General features: G+C 35.0%; 1 protein-coding gene across 2 annotated transcripts in view; it reads left to right on the forward strand.

Annotated features, from left to right (window-relative positions):
* The window catches only part of LOC106664739 (protein slit), a 456,738-nt gene that overhangs the window by 306,083 nt on the left and 133,323 nt on the right, over nt 1-17,332 (forward strand). For both annotated transcript variants that reach the window (XM_014390718.2, XM_014390719.2), the window contains exon 3: nt 13,501-13,572. In XM_014390718.2, coding sequence (XP_014246204.1) covers nt 13,501-13,572 — 72 coding nt within the window. The remainder of the gene's footprint in view (nt 1-13,500; nt 13,573-17,332) is intronic.

The raw sequence follows: 17,332 nt of genomic DNA on the forward strand, positions 1-17,332 counted from the left end.
GGGATACAGAGGTTGCACTGGGCAATCCAAAAACAACTTTGGGTTCGAGGTGGAGGAGCCTAAAGCTTTAAGTGATACATGGCTGATTGAAAATAACCACTCAGCTTTTCGTCAGAGTTCTACTTTGGATTTTTCGTTACAAATTATTGGTGTGAAACCTAGAGGTTTTTCTAGGCATCCCAAGAAAAGCTTCGAGTTGAGGATGGATGATTCTAAAGCCTTACTAATAGCCTTAATAATATGTGTTCAGTTTATTGTTCCTTTTGGAATATTTTTGGTGCAGAAGACTTTATTTTGGATATCAGGTGGGAAAATTGAATTTGTGGCATCTAGAGGTTTCGCTAGGCATTCCTAGACTATTTGGGGGACCATGCAAATTTGGAAGGTCATGGAAATTTTTTGGTTAAAAGTTGTCCAAATCAATAATATAACCTAATTTCTAGCTTGTGTCAGGGCAGATGCCCAATGAACTACCATTTTTACTTGTTAATTTAAAAATTGGCAAACGCTAACGGCAGTTTCATTAATTTCTTCTCGTTTATTTATTTTTAAATGCATAGGTAAATACAAAACCTGGGTGCGACCCGAGTCCAAAAGAGCCCCGAGGCCAATATTTTTGAAGAGCATTCGTCGAAAAGGAAATGGCCGGGAACGGAGTCGAGTTAAAACAGATTAATTCCAGGTGGATGTGCCAAGGAGCACAGCTGCTCCACTCCCGCCACAGTTATGAGTTTCACAACGGAGTTCTTCGAGCCAACAATCCCTTAAAAAATCGAAATAAATCATTTCGACTCTTGAGCAATAACGAAATTCTACAATGAAATTTTCAATTTCTGAAGACTAAGTTTAACTTAATGATATGGCAGAACCGGTCGGTGAACAAGAAACGGCTGAAGTTCTGGATCTCTTTGAATCTCTTCTTTTCACGGTCCATTTACCATTTGCTTTGAACCGTTACCATTTTAATTTTTATTCTATCAATAGGTTAGACTACATCGCCAACCATGTGTGATATAATCAATGAGTTGGTTATACACAATCCTTAAAGCTTGCACGAGACGTGATCGTGTCTTATCATGTAGGATAAGTTAACGTGTTGGTTCATGTTAGACTTGTATTTGCTTTAATGATTACCTCATAAACCTAAATTTTGCAACAACCTCGCCTATTTTGAGGGATCTGTTTACAGATTTTTTTCTTTTTTTTTACGAGGGTTCGCAACAGCAGAGGTTATATCAACCCTCGGGGTGCCGGTGTTTTTGAAAAAAGCCCGTTCATAAGTATGTCGGGTTCGAGTGCAGGGCGCTGGATTCGAACCCGGGACCTTTACTTTACAGTGATGAGCGCTGTGTCGACGCCTGTACCGTTGCGGCCACCGACGCCCCTCTACAGATTATTATTATCTCATATATATTATATTCATTTGTAAGTTTAGTCCAGAATGTTTTCCTTATGGACTAGGAGTCGAAGGTTTTGAAGGAACTTTCTTTGTGACACTAGGTAGAAGAATACCCAACTGTTCATGGCAATATTGAAGCAGATAAAATACTGTTTTGAGTATCCGTTTTTCTAGGATTTCCGCGTTTTGTGCATCTATTGCTACATTATTATTACCATTTGATTATTTTTACGTAAGATAGGGAAATAAAACAGGGTCTTTTCCCATGTTTCTGGGTAAAGGAGGCCAAAATGTATGTAAGTTGAAAAAAAAATCGGATTGGTATTAAGCACCCTACACATTTCTTAAATACGAAATTTTATGGCAAACGAAAGATCGATATTTTTTCACTGGATTTATTTACTGTAGGGCAATAATTTTTTTCTCGCCGATGTCCGCTGTTCAACCGCTGGAAAGCTAAGAACTTTAGCAATTTTGTTAAAAGCGTAGCGGGAATTCCCGTGAGTTTAGATTGGCTGCAAATAGATCAGTGTTGCCAATACACCAATATAGAAACAGAGCAGGAACAAAACAGGTTTCCTGCTAACCTTATACAAATTTGTTAAAGTTGGCATTGCTCTGAAGCAACTTTGGGCAAAAAAGGAAATATGAAACATCTGGTTCCCATTGGGGGTTGCAATGTCATCAGAAGGACAACGATTTTCTATAGCATCCGTACATGGCACATGGCCTTATAACTCGTTTAGGTTCTCAAGATAAGAGCGACACACCTTCACTCACAAGTTGTTCAGTGTTAATCCTGTGAGGTTTGGTGAAGAAGCCACTCATCCCCAGAAAAAAGTGACCTCCCCCTCTTGCCCCTTCAGAGGGGGTGGGCCGACATCTAGGCACCTGGCCGTGTGCCGCATAGCAATGGGAAAGCCGCTCACTTGGTCTGAAATGCATCAGTTGACTAACCAACTATGCTATGTAGACAGAGAAGGTATCTCTTTCTCCCAGAATGTTGGTGTAGCGCGGTACCGGGCTTGGAACTTGAAACTTTGTGCTATCCCGTAGTCTAGTTGGTTATGCTAGCCCCCTCTTTGCTGACAGGATCTGATAGCCTAACCTAGCTACTGTTCGAGCACCCGCCGTTCGCCTAGTGACGAATAGCCAACACGCAAATACAGCTTGTGCATAAAGCTGGGCGCACACTTGATCAATGGGGCGGCGCGGCGCGGAATCGTGAAGGTCTGCACACTATGTAGGAACCGCTCTCGGCCGCGTTGGTCGAATTTTCCCATTCCATCTGACTAGTGCTGAGGTTTAGAGTTGATTTGCATTTCCAGGAGTCTCCACATCACAATAGTTGGCTTCGTCTTTACAAATATGGCGTCCGAGGGCAGCCGAATATACCCGAACTCAAAGATTACTTCCTCCGGCTACATTCATTTCAAGGTATTCTTCTTGGGGGGGGGGTTCTGCGCCGCGCCGCGCCATCGACCTAGTGTGCGCCCAGCTTTAGAGAGTACACCACGCTCTCTAGGTTACACCATTACGCTTTACTAGAAACCCCCCTTGAATCCAAAGGTCTTAAAGAAATATGCCATCAGACCTGGATTGACAAAAGGAAATGCCCGAGAACGCGAGGCTCACCTTTTCATGTTGCACCCCCGCTCCGGGCGCAATGTACCACCCTTTGGCACCGTGATCCCCAAATCCTCAAAGTATTAAGGTACGGACCCTGTGGGTGGATGATAGAGGTGAGAAAGATCGTTCGATGATTTGACAAGCTTTAGACTGTTTGCTAAATTTGATGTTGCTCTGAGAGAAATAGAGAAAAATAAGGATGAAATCAAGAATAGATATATCAAAAGTTACAAAAACGCAAAGATGCTTCCAGTAAAGTAGAAAAAAAAGAATTGAAGACAAAAAATATTCTGATTCGTTTTAAGCACCTTTAAAGCCTTTAAATACGTATTTTCATTGGAATGAAAAAAATATTTTTGGGCTGAATTAGCGGCCAGGATCAATTTCTACTCTGATGTCCGGAATTCCACTTAAAAATTCATAATACTTCTGGGTTTTATGTAAATTCAATGTTGTTCTATCCGTTGAAAACCTGAATTTTTTTACTTTCATTCTATGTTAACCACGTTTGCAATTTATGTCAGATTTTATGTTGTAAGAAGTGAAAAAAATAAGGATGAAATCAAGATTAGATATATAAGAGTTACAAAAACCAAAAGTTACTTTCAATAAAGTAGGCAGAAAAATTCTTTAAAAACAATTCGGATTGATTTTAAACACCCTTTAAAGCCATTAAAATCGAGGTTTTATGAAAACCAAAAATAAACATTTTCTGACAGGATTGTAGGGGGAATTTTTTCTCTCCAATGTCTGGTATTCCGCACTTAAAGTTCTTAAGTCCTCTTTAATTTATGCAAATTCAACTATTATACCGTTAGAAATCTACATAGTTTTACTTTCAGTCTATACCAACCATGTTCAGATTTAATGTTATTGCAAGTGAGAAAAATAAGGATGAAATGAATATTAGGGATGGTTAGGGCACAGGGGTTAGGGTGACAAGGCCAAAATGCACTTCAAGTGGGCCAAAATTATTTATATTAAAAAACCCTGCTCATTATTCCTTATCCTACGTTAAAAAATCAATCGATAACATGGCAAAAATGCACAAAAGTCGGAAAGTTACCAATGTGGTTGCTGTAAATGGTGCCTAAAACGAATTTTATCGTATAAAACGTATTTAAAAAATGTTTTTCGGCCAACTTTATTGGAAGCGCTTTTTATTTTTTATAACTTTTGCTATATTTAATTTATATTTAGTGGTCTATTAACCAAATTACTTCGTTCAGTTAATTAATTTTTTTACGTAAGATTTTTGTTGAAATGAAAAAGCTAGTGTCACGAGCGGGATTCGAACCCATGATCTTCGGCTCAATACGCCGCTGCTCTACCACTTGAGCTATCGTGACTTCGATCCACTCGGACGGACACCAACTCCCCATCTCAACCTACAACTTTCCGAATTTTCCCTCTTTTTTGCCATTTTTCAAACGTCGTGTAATCAAGATTCGATTCTCGGCGACATATGAAGTGGCCACGGGGTCAATTGACCAAATTACTTCTTTCAATTAATTAATCTTTTTACGTAAGGTTTTGGTCGAATGCCACGAGCGGGATTCGAATCCCTATATCTAATCTCATTTAATGAAAAAAAAACTACGTGAAAACTAGAACAACTGATATATATAACATGCGTAACAACGTTAGAAAATCATTTGAAAGGGAAATTATTCAGCATACTTTTGGGGCATTGGCCCATTGGCAGGAAAGCTCGAATTTATGTCTAATGTCTTTTTTCACCTAGTATCACAAAAAACATTCATTTGAATTGATGACTGTTTCGATCGTCAGTATTTTAAGAAATTTACATTTTTTCGTTAAAATGTTTTTTCTGCTTTTGTTGTGACTACGTTGTCTAATATTTTTCGTCCTAGAGGCTAGTATCACAAAAAATTAACTAATTGATTTAAAAAAGACAATCTGCAATCCACCGTAGCCTCCCCTTATGATTTATTTTGTTCGTCCAATTTTACTGTGCTATCAACGCAGGAAGGTTTTTCTCATTTGTTACTTCTTTTTTTTGTAAATACCATAGAGCTGTGCTAACAATGTTCAGATATTATGTTATTGCGATTGAAAAAAATAAGAATCATCAAGGAGACTTCATAAAAAATTAGTCTTCCCACACTTACCATTAAAAGGTTAATCAAGACAACATTTACAATAAAGTATAATGTATTTTAAGGCCGGTTAGCCGAATAGAAAATAATTATAGGATTTGATTGGTCTTAAAAAGACAATGCAGAATGTGGGAAGAAAGGTTTTATCAGAATGGACGGGGTTTATTTGGGCTTACGCAGACGGGAAGAAGAGATATACTTGGATCATTAATGCCATAAGAACTGATAACAGACAACAAGCTAATGGAGGTACAACTAAATTGTTTTAAGATGTGAACCTGTACGATTAGACTTAATTTATGGCTGTATCATAGGGGCAAAGTGCACTAGAAGAAAACTTCAGTTTTCTCAGCACTTATGTTAAAATTGATATCACAATTACTGAACGTCTAGCTAGCTGAATAAATGATGTACGCAATGTACACGGTACGGAATAGGTCACAAATTACGGGGTTGGTTTGGAAACGATCGGTTTAAATTACAGTGCAATCTTGGTTTTGTTTGCTCCTAAATATCATACGGATATTGATGTACATGCCGTAATTACGTCCTACCTAGGAGACTAAATATTCAAGTATTCTCCGGAATATTGTGTGTATCTAGATAAAACCCTATCATTTAACCCCCCCCCCACAAAAAATCATAATTCAGAACGAAGAGGACAATAGGAAATCTAAAACTCCAAGTCTAAACGGGACCCCGATCCTATTTTCCAAGGAAGCCAAATATCTACGGATCACACTACACCAGCGGCTCACATGAATCAACATTTAACCAAAACCACCCAGTGCGCCAAAATCGTCGAGCAAAAGGCTCCGCGCCAAAAACTAGGGATTTAACCCCAAAATGACCCTATGTCTATCTATACCCCTGCATCTTAAGTAAGACCGTTTGGTGGACCAAGACTCTGCAGGCCATAGCAATCAACCTATTAATTGGCACCCAAAGTCTATGCCAAAGAAGCCATGAACACTACGCCAACTAAGCGCCTGGAGGTTTTGTCAAATCTCTCACCACTTCATATTTTAATCCAAGGAGAAACTAGAAGAGCAGCCCCCAGACGCATAAATGGACAACCATCTGCAAGGATTGCCCATGTAAATGAACAATGGAAATTGAGGGAGGAGATACAGGCAGTTGCCATATTAGGCATGCTGATTGACACCACTACTCCAAAATAAAATTTTAATTAAAAGTACAAGGTACGAGAACGGTAAGAATGGATCCACGCTGAGGGAAACTCCTTCTGGTACACATCGATGGTTCCGAAACCTAGGCAAATATGCTAAGGTTTTCCAGTGTGAAATCATAGCGATTGAATACTGCCCCAGGGAAATGAAAGGCTAGGAATACATTCCCGGAAGATAGCCATCTTCTGTGACTGTCAGGCAACACTAAAGGCCCTTGCCTCATGCGAGATGAAGGCAAAGAATGTTTGGACCTGCATGGAGGCCCTAGCGGAAGTCAGCGACACTATTGACCTGACCTGGCATGGGTCGAGGGAAAGAGGCTACGAAAAAGTTGACATGTTGGCCAAAGAGGTAGCCAACATGGACTTTCTAGATCTTGAACCCTACTGTGCCTTAGCATCTGGCCAAAAAAGAAGATACATCTCAAAATGGATCCTTAATGAGTCCAAAACCTGGTGGAACAATACCACAGCCATGAGGTACCCGAAGAGATTCGTAGAAGGGCCATCCGTTAAACTTACAAAGGAATTACTGGATACCGCAACCGAACCAGGTTTTTAGTTGGACCCTGACAGGGCACTGTCATTTAACAAAGCACATGCAGCCGATAGGAGTACAGACAAATGAAACACTGTGCAGATATTTCCATGAAGAGGAGGAGACCGCAGAACACATTTTATGTTTTTATGAAGGTCTACACAGGTACAGGTTCTTGCAACTAGGTTAGGAAAAGCCACAAGCAAAATCCTACACTAAGGGGCCGCTGGCAAGGCATGGAGGTTGATTAACCACATGAAGCTGACTAGTGAATTAAGAAAAACAGTGGAGCACAATAGGTACTACTCAAGGTCGAGGAGCAGAAGGCCTTGTGCCCTTCTCTTTTATTCCTATTCCCTATCCCTGGATAAAACCCAGACATACGATAGAGTGAGTCAAAAAAGTGGCATAACAAATTTCTAATGTTTTCGCCGAGGAAAAGTCATGCGTTCAAACATTATTTGTCCACCTGACAATATGTGGTCTTCAAGGATTCTAAAAAAATTTTACAGGATTGTTGCCTAATCTTACAAGTCCAGTTGTGAATGCAATCAAACCGATTAATACTGATAGAAAAAGTTGATTGACGATAGTGATAGTATTCATAAATTAGGTGCGGAATAGTTAAAGCATAAGGAAATAATCGTTCTTAGCTAGGGACTTTTTAAATTCGATTTTGTCCTCTAACTGCAATCCTATCCAAACTCCAACATCTAAGAACATCTTGAGCTTATTGAAAACTTGTGGAGGACGAAACTGAATGAAGTAAAATGTACTCAGTGTTCGTTCACATTGGAAAATCAGTCTTGCCGTCCACTGTACTTCAACAACAAAAAGATACGAATACTTCTGGAGCGTACAATACTTAACTGCGACCATTTTGGACGTACAGATTGGAACTGTGTGGTTTTACCAAACCGTTCAATTACCTCACCATTCCTTTTGTCAACGAAGTGATCACCACAAGTTGCAGACGAACCACTCGATGAATCTCCCTACTGCTCGAGCCCTCTCTATACATTCCCATCCTGAGAACCAGCAATTCGTAATACAGGGATGTCCACAAGGCTTAAAATATCCATGGCAGCACGCCGGTGATATTACAAATTTTTTAAAGGCTAGTATCTCTTATCACAGTGATAGTGACACTATTTAAGAGATCCGTGGTATTCGCCTGTTTAGTCAGCAAGGATGGTTTGAAGGAATTCGTCAGGATGAGAGTAATTGGATATAAGAATATATAATGGTTGGGATGGCTCTATGAAACCGTCAACACGACCTCTTGGACAAAAGTGATATTTAGGTCTGTCTGAGTAGTTTTGCTAGACTCATAAAATGGAACTTGAAAGATTTTTCTGAGGATAATGGTAGTTTGGACGCGAAGGTTATTGGATTGTTTGGCTGAACACGTACAGTAATTCCAAGCGAAAGTCAGTTTATCAAGAAGTCGTGAAATGATCGTGGAATACCAGTTCATGGTAGTTGAAGTATGTTGTATGAAGAGCAGAAGAACTGCCAATCTTCCATCGCGACGGTACGTTGAAGCTCGGGTGGTCTTCGGTTGGTGTTCGCTTATCAGTGGACCAAATTGTCCTCTGAAGATACCGTGAAGTCGCGCATGAGTGAAACGTACACCGTCAAGACTAGCCCCATGAATGTGAGTCGATCAGTTTAAATTACTGATTACCCTGTGATTCATCTGCAGATCTTGGGTCCGTCTATTCTCGCTGACTTGGCCTAACACGTATCATTGTTGTGTACCCCGATATATTAAATTGGCAAGATTTGAAGTATTGCACAATAAATTCTCTAATTATTTAAACGCCGATATTTCAATAGGAATGGAGAAAGTTTAATGGATATGATGAAACGAACCTCCCTGACGTCGTCTCATTGAAGTTAATTTAGTGTATTCTTTAAATCTGACCTACAATCAAATGGACAACAGATGAAAAAAGAAACTGTTACAAAACCAAACTCATTCGAAATGCTACTATTATTATATGATTAATTCTAGGTATTTAAACCAAGATTAATATTAATCGAGAGGTATTTTGAATGTTAATAGAGTCGTCTTCGGCGCCCATTCTCTAGGCGAGCGTGTAATTATTTTTTCGAATATTTCTTGTACACACACCGACATTAATTATATTGATTTTGTTTTACAAAATAAAGCCAAAAAGGAATATTGAAAATAATATCGATTAAAATAATGTTTTAAAGGCTTTCCCTGATCTATTATCTAGGTATTAAAACAGGTTTGGTTTATTTTTTGTCTGTCTTTAAATCAAAAATAATTACGATTTATAAGTCAAAAAAAGGTTGAAAATAAGTTAAATTTAAATAATAGACGTTATCTAAATGATCAGGAAGTAATGTTAGTTCATTAATCAATAATTAATATTTGGAAGCTAATCCAAGAATTGAACCGAAGGTATTTTCTGTTAACATTGAAAAACAATTTCTCCTCAGCTTTCAATTGGCCTGATTTTTCATAGTAGCATTGAACTTTGGCCCTGAATTTCTTCAATCTTGAATAACTGCTTCAATATGACTAATCTGTCTTATTGTTAGATGTTAATCCAAATTGGTCATATTTGGTGAAATTCCTTAGCGTATTTTAGGCAAAAAATTTAACCCAGCCTTCAACCGTTCTTTCACTTCCGGAAAGAAAAAAAAATCAATCAAAACGCAAAGTTAATCGCAATAGACCTATTTCCCTTCCTGGTCGACTGGATTTTTCTTCCTTTGTATGCTTAGAAGGTGAGGTTATATTCTACCAAATAAAAATCAGGCCGGAAACAATAACTATATTAATATGGATTTATATATTTAAGTTTTTTCTTTCCAGTTCTGAAAAGAAAAAGACCTTATCTGGAGATTATTGCCAATAATTCCTCTAATTTCACTAGATGATTCAACAGATGAATTGTTTTATGCTTTAAAGAAAGGATTAAATTCAAAGTAAAAAAAATATTTTGTAGATAAAAAGGGGTAGTTTAAACGAATAAATATGTTTTTCAAACATTCGTTAGAGTGATTTTTCTTTTATTTTTATATATAATTTTACATATTTTTCATATTACTCGCAATTAATTTTGATATGGTTTTCTAAGAGCTCAATTATTTTATATTAAAAAAATATTTTTTTATTATGTAACTAATAATGTAATTATATCAAACAAAATGATTTGAACTTAAAAAAGGTGGATTTGATATGAAAAAATGATATGTAAAAAAATCATAATGTTACTTTACATGCTTATATTGCATGTAATAATATAATTGTATTAAACAAAATAATTTGAAGTTCAAAAAAGGAGGATTTGACAAAAAAAATTATATTGAAAAAAATCGCAAATATCCATCAATTTTACTTCACATGTTTATATTTCATACCATCGGCTAACTTTTTTAATCGTTTAAAGAAAAGGTTAATTTGAAGTTAAAAATGGTTAATTTTTAATTGAAAAAAGTTTAATTTGAAGTTAAGAAAGTTTAATTCAAATATAAAAACTTTATTTTGCAGTTAAAAAATGTTCATTTGAAATTTAAAAAAAGTTAATTTGAAGTAAAAAATTGTTAATTTCCAATTGAAAAAAGTGTAAATTGAAGTTAAAAAAGTTTAATTAAAATATAAAAACATTACTTTTAAATTAACAATGGCTCATTTGAAATTAAAATGGTTCATTTGAAATTTTAAAAACAGTTAATTTGAAGTAAAAAAATAGTTGATTTGAGGCAAAAAAATTATATTAAAAAAATTGCAAATATCCAGGAATATTATTTTACATGCTTAATTTAAATTAAAAAAGGGTCAATTTAAAGGAATAAATACATTTTAAAAGATTACTTTGAAATTAAAAAAGGTTCATTTAAAATGTTAAAAACCGTTTAATTGAAGGTAAAAAAAGGTGATTTGACTTGAAAAAATTGTGCTAAATAATAATGATAGTAATAGTAGCAAAAGGGGGGCGTCGGTGGCCGCAACGGTTTAGGCGTTGACACCTACAGTTCTCTGTTAGGAAAGGTCCCGGGTTCGAATCCAGCGGCCCTGCATTCGAACCAGACATACTTACTGGGCTTTTTTTCAAAAACACTCTGAGGGCGAACCATCGTAAAAAAATAAAAATAAAAAATAATAGCAAAAAGCCACTAATTTTACTTTACACGCTTATATTTCATACCACTTATGTTTTTACGCTTTAGAGAAATGTTTCATTTGAAATTAAGAAAGGCTAATTTGAAGTTTAAAAACCTATATATTTTGAACATTCCCTGGAGATAGACAACCCAAATTAAAAACTCGTAGGTACTCAAATTTCTGTAGGTACAAAACGCCGGGCATGTCTCCTCTCAATGTCCACGTTATCGAATCATTCTCGATAAAAGGTTTAAGGTTGTTGCCGTGCCTTGATCTTTGTTTTTCAATGCAAACGTTCCTCGAAACTTGGCAAAACGCCTCTGGCACACCTGCTTATCTGCTTCTGAGATGCTGTTTTGTTCACAACATATCGCGCTGATTTCCCTCGAGCATGATTATCACTTTTTCTACTCAGATAAAACATCGTTTAGCAGTGAATATAGGATTGATTTTTCTATTTTCTAAGCAATAAAAATCCCTAATTTTCTAGCAGAGTATGTGTCATAAAATATTATGATCTCAAACGTCAATTTCTTACCCAATTGATGCGTGTTTTATACCTACTTTTATGTTTTACATTTCTTTTAATCTGAGTCTCATTTGATCCTTACGCACCGTGTTCAGTTGGTCTTCCCCAGGATTATGTTAACGGAATAGAAGTCAACCATTTTTACGTCCATGAGCAACCTGACGATTGTTTATTGTGCTATCTTTATCGCCTAGAGCTCATCGTTAGGCTTAAAGCGATTTACACTCAAAGCTTTCTCAAAAGCCCTTTGGTATATCCATCAGGCCTTGTGTTTTCCATTTCCAGAGGAATCCCAGCATGCAAAGGCCTTCGCACGAACGAAAGACAATTTCCGCTGTCTTCCTGTAAAATCTGCAGAGGCTTGGTACTGCTGTTCTGAGGCAGTATGCCTCCAAAGTCAACAGTGTCTAGGAATGTTGCAAAAGGATTCACGTTTGATTGGTGTCCTCATCGCACTGGTACCCGAACAAGGGTGTTGTTCCCAATATATGAAAGGCCTGTGCTATCCGAAACTGTTCTGGACTTTACTACCGTTGAGAAAATAGCCAGTTTTCTAAATTCCACTGCTGGGGTCGTCGTTGCCTTTCAGCCCTATATGCCCTAGTAACCAACAACTCTGGGCTTCAGTACTACCTGGCACCGAATAAATGGCTATCCTTCTGCTGGTAATACCTAGCTTTTCAATGTCCCAGGTGCAGTGTTCAACAGTTTTTTTGTCATTGTCAAATACAATGACATACTGCCCATTCGAGTCCTCGATTTATTTCCGGTATCAGGTTCTTTGGTTCATTTTATATTGAGGCCACCTGTATACCAAATATAGTCGGCTTAAACTTTAATCCCTTTTCCCTAGTCTGCTTTATCGTTTTTTTTAATTTGTCATAAAATCTGAATTTTGGGATCATGGCGTCAACAAGCATCCCCGTGAACCTTATCCACTGAAGTTCCTCCCTTTGAATTGTCGCTCTAGATTTTTCTTAGATGAAGTATGTAGAGGTAGATTCATGAGGACCTTCAGAGCAACAGTGGTTGTTGTCCTCATTACCCCAGTAATGTCTAGTCACACTAGCCTCTGGGCAGTACTGAGAATCCATACCATTCCAACCTCTAATTCTGTCCAACAAACGACCGACCGTAGGTTATCATTAGTCTAATACCCGCAGTGCTTAACTGTAGAGACATGGATTCAATCCAAGATTTTCCCACCACGGCACGATTACAAGAAAGCCTTCGGTCAAAGATGAAGTTTAGACAAAGCTACATTCTCAAATCAATCCTCCTGGTGCCATAATGGTTTTTTAAGAGCTTATTGGTTCTTCTCTTTTTTACACTATCTGTCTGTTAAGGTGGGTGCATATTGCACGCGATCTTTTTATTTTATTTCAGCCATTCGATTTGAGTCAGGAATTTCACTGCATCCGCATAGTCTCGCGTTTTTTGAAATAACAACCACGTTTCGGCTTTACGTTTTATTTTACAAGCAACCACTTCATTGTGTTATGATAGCTTTTGAACTTATTCGATTTCGAAATAAAATAAATTGTTTAATAGAAATAATAACGATTTAGTGCTTTCAGTGCAATAGAGTTTACTTGTGTTGATTGATTGGCTTTTATGTGTATACTCCCTTGGGTCTGCAAATTCTCTCTTGTTTTAATCTGTACACTCTGTCGGGAGTTTTTACTGTTGTTTAAGGCAGGTCGTGTAAACAAATAAAAGCCAATCACCAAACACGAGTCCACCGCAGTTGTAATCAACACCAAAAAATAAAACTGCTGGAGGATCCAGCTGTCACATCTCACAGCCATAAATTGAAATACGAAAAGCTTCTATTTGTACAAATACTTATCATATGTAGACTATAATAAACGTAGCTTATTTTTTTCTTTTATTTTTCTGTAAATTGCACAATTTGAAGCATGAGCATGTGATCGCATGATTTCCTGTTACAGGAACTTGATTGGGAACCAGATCCACACGATCGAAAAAGGCGCTTTTCAAGATCTGGCCGCCGTGGAAAGGCTGTGAGTACCAAATTTCCATAATTTTTTTTTTTTTATATCATGAATATGTGTTTTGTCCAGGTGCCATATCGTTTAAAAGTGCGTTGTAGGTTTTCAAACCCACCATTTCCGATTCAGATAATTATCGTCCGATCTGTGTAAAGCCTTGGATAAAAGTAATTAGATCGGTTGTCTGCCTTTATTCGTCCCTTCGCCTCCGAACGGAAGGGAGACGGTAGGGCAGGATGTTTGAACGGGAGGAACCGTAAATAATGATTAGTGACCCTACATTACTACTGACACCATGCCAACGCCTATTCAAGTTCTCAAGTACGGAGGCGTATCTGCAGTTGGCAAAGCAGCTAATCGAGAGCGAAGTTGCCACCCTTAAAGTGAAATAAAATAAGAACCGCGGGCACTTTACCACTTGTACATTCAGTTCGGCCTTTAAATTAAATAAGGGAATAAAAAGGATTGTGGCAGGGATCTTACCACATTTATGCCACGCACAAATATCTATCGCCTCTAATTTTATCGTCCAATTCTGTATGTAAAATGTGTCTAAGAAAGTACAGCCCTAAACCTTTTTAACCTACAATTAATTTTTAAAAATTTCAAATTACTCCTTTCTTCAAAGCATTAAAAAAAACTTGGGAGATGGTAAACGTAATAAAGTAAAATAAAATTCCTGTATATTTACGATGTTTGTTTAAACCGAAAATAAATGATTCTTATAAAACCAAACGAAATCAGTTACAATTAAAATTAAAAATGGTATAAAAATAGTTAAAAAATAATAGATTTTATTAATGTTAAAATTGAAAAAAAAACTACGGCATGAAAATTATACCAATTATAATTTAAAGTTTTAACCAAGTAAATGTAAAACCGATTGATTTGTTTTTATATTTAATTTTATATAACAATTTTATTTGTAAATAATTTTCATGTGATATTTTAAATAAAAACTCGTTTGATATCTTTAAATAATCGAAATTAACAAGAAAGATTCATTTGTATATTTAATTTTATATAACTAATTTTATTTGTAAATAATTTCCATGTGATACTTTCAATAACAACTCATTTGATATCTTTAAATAATGTAAATTAACAAGAAAGATTCATTTTTATATTTAATTTTATATAACTAATTTTATTTGTAAATAATTTTCATGTGATATTTTAAATAAAAACTCATTTTATATCTTTAAATAATGTAAATTAACAAGAAAGATTCATTTTTATATTTAATTTTATATAACTAATTTTATTTGTAAATAATTTTCATGTGATATGTTAAATAAAAACTCGTTTGATACCTTTAAAAAATCCAAATTAACAAAAAACCTTCATTTTTTATAATTAATTTTATATCGTTTTTAATTGAATTGAAATTAACTTTTATGTGGTCTTCTAAAAGCCTAATAATTTTAATATTTAAAAAAATAACAAATAAACAGGAATTTGTCTTACTTGTTTATTTTTCATAGCTAGGTTTTTTAAAGGTTTAAAGAAAGTGTTAATTTGAAATTAAAATGTTTAATTTTAAATTTGAAACAGATGAATTGAAATTAAAAAAAGTTAATTGAATTTGAACAAGAAAATTAGAAATCGTAAAAGGTTAATGTGAAGTTAAAAAGAGTTAATTTGAAATTAAAAATGGAAAACATAATAAAATTACGTATTAACTTATTACTTATTATCAATTTATTTTATTACTTAAAATACTTATTTTAATTTGAAAAAAATTAAAATATTAAATTGGTTCTTATCGAAAATTCTACATGTAAATTATAAACAATTAATATTAAAAGTGATATAAAATCAAATATAAAAATAAATTTTTATATAGTTAAAAAGGGTAAAATTCAAAATAAAAAAGATTAATTTAGAGTTAAAAGAGGCAAATTTGAAGTTAACAAGGATTAATCTGAAATTAAAGTAAGTTAATTGAACGGAAAAAAGCGGAATTTGAAGTTAATAAGGGTGACTTTGATATGTAAAAGGTTTAAGTTGAAATATCTAAAAAGTTAATTTCATTTCAATTCAAATTCCTTTTTTTTCCGTTCAATTAACTTACTTTAATTTCAGATTAACCGTAGTTAACTTCAAATTTGCCTCTTTTCACTCTAAATTAATCTTATTTATTTTGAACTTAACCCCTTTCAACTATACAAAAATTTCTTTTTATATTTGATTTTATATCACTTTTAATAGTAATTGTGAGAGATCACCTGACTATAAAACGTGTAACAAACAAGAATTTCCGCTCCGGGAAAAAAACCGAAGTTTTGAGGTATATTGGTTTAATAAGTGTATGACAGTGGTGTGTTGTGGAAACTAGGACGTCCCTTTGTCAGCCCAGCGTTTTTTGAAGTGTTTTTTGGTGAGGTGAGTTCAACTGGATAAGTTTTTTTGGACGATTAGACAAGTCTGCTGGGTGCTAGTTTGTAGCTCGCATTCCCTATTGGGAAGTGTTGGGAAGTGTGGGGCCTGAATCTCTCTAGAAACCTGGTTTCTAAACTGAGTTAATTGAACGGAAAAAAGAGGGAATTTGAAGTTAATACGGGTGACTGATTTTAAAAAGGTTTAAGTTGAAATATATAAAAAGTTAATTTGAAGTTAAAAAGGGTTAATCTGAAATAAAGAAAATATTAATTAAAAGTGAAAAAGGGGATAAAGTGAACATAAAAAACGAAAAAACTATAAATTAATTGTACTTTAAGAAGATTATGTGAATTTTCATTGCATTAAAAATAAAAAAATATATAAAATTTTGAGTCAAAATAAAATATTTTTATCTAGGTTCTTATCTAAAATTCCACATGAAAATTAATTACAATTAATATTAAAAGTTACATAAAATCAAATATAAAATGTAATGTTGTTAAAGTTAAAAAAAGGGTTTAGTTGAAAATAAAAGAAAAGTTAATTTAAACATAAAAATTTTTAATTTGACAAAAAAATTTTTTATTTAATGGTCATTTGAATGTTAATGTTGAATTTCGAGTTGAAAAGGGTTGACGTAAAATGCTACATATTAGCTAGATAGATATATTTTACAGGTTTTGTGTTTTCCTGTGGACCAATTAAAAATAGACACTGCATAGGGCGAAAATTTTCCATCAACTTTAATTTCATAAATAACCGCAAAAAAATTATTCAGCTGAGCTTAATATTGGTATAAACGAAATACCAAAAGTCTTAAAAAGCACAGGCGAAGTTTTTTCTTCTTGCAGTATCTGAACCATTTTTGGAATGTTTTCCCCATTTGTCATAAATCGACTGAATTGGATGTTTTCAATTGAAAATGTACAAATATTTGAAACATACATAATTCGACAGATTCTGTTCGTATTGACTTAACTTAAAATATCAAATCAAAGTGTATGTGTGTCCGCTAGATGTCAATTTTGGTCAGGTAAAACTGGCGCAGGATTTTTTTTAATATACCCTTTTTTGGAAATTTTTGTTCCATTATAAACGATTTAATAATTTCTCGGTGGAGAAGATTCCGGCTTACCAGGCTGCAAACCGCCCTCTTTTAAAAGGCCTCTTGAAATTATGGATATTGGGGTGACAGGTTTATTAAAAGATATCCTCCGGGAAAAGAAATCCCGGGGATTTTCCAAGATGGAAATGTTATGAAAATGGTTTCTTTTTAGGGAGGAACATCGTGATTAATTATTATCTGGATGTCTGGTTCATATAGCGTTCGTGGACGGGTTGGAACCGTACGAACTTTGCTGAAAAGTGTAATAATTTCAATATTTCAAAC

Source organism: Cimex lectularius, unplaced genomic scaffold (genome assembly GCF_000648675.2).
Source record: "Cimex lectularius strain Harlan isolate CLEC.00 unplaced genomic scaffold, Clec_2.1 scaffold212, whole genome shotgun sequence".
Lineage (NCBI taxonomy): Eukaryota > Metazoa > Arthropoda > Insecta > Hemiptera > Cimicidae > Cimex > Cimex lectularius.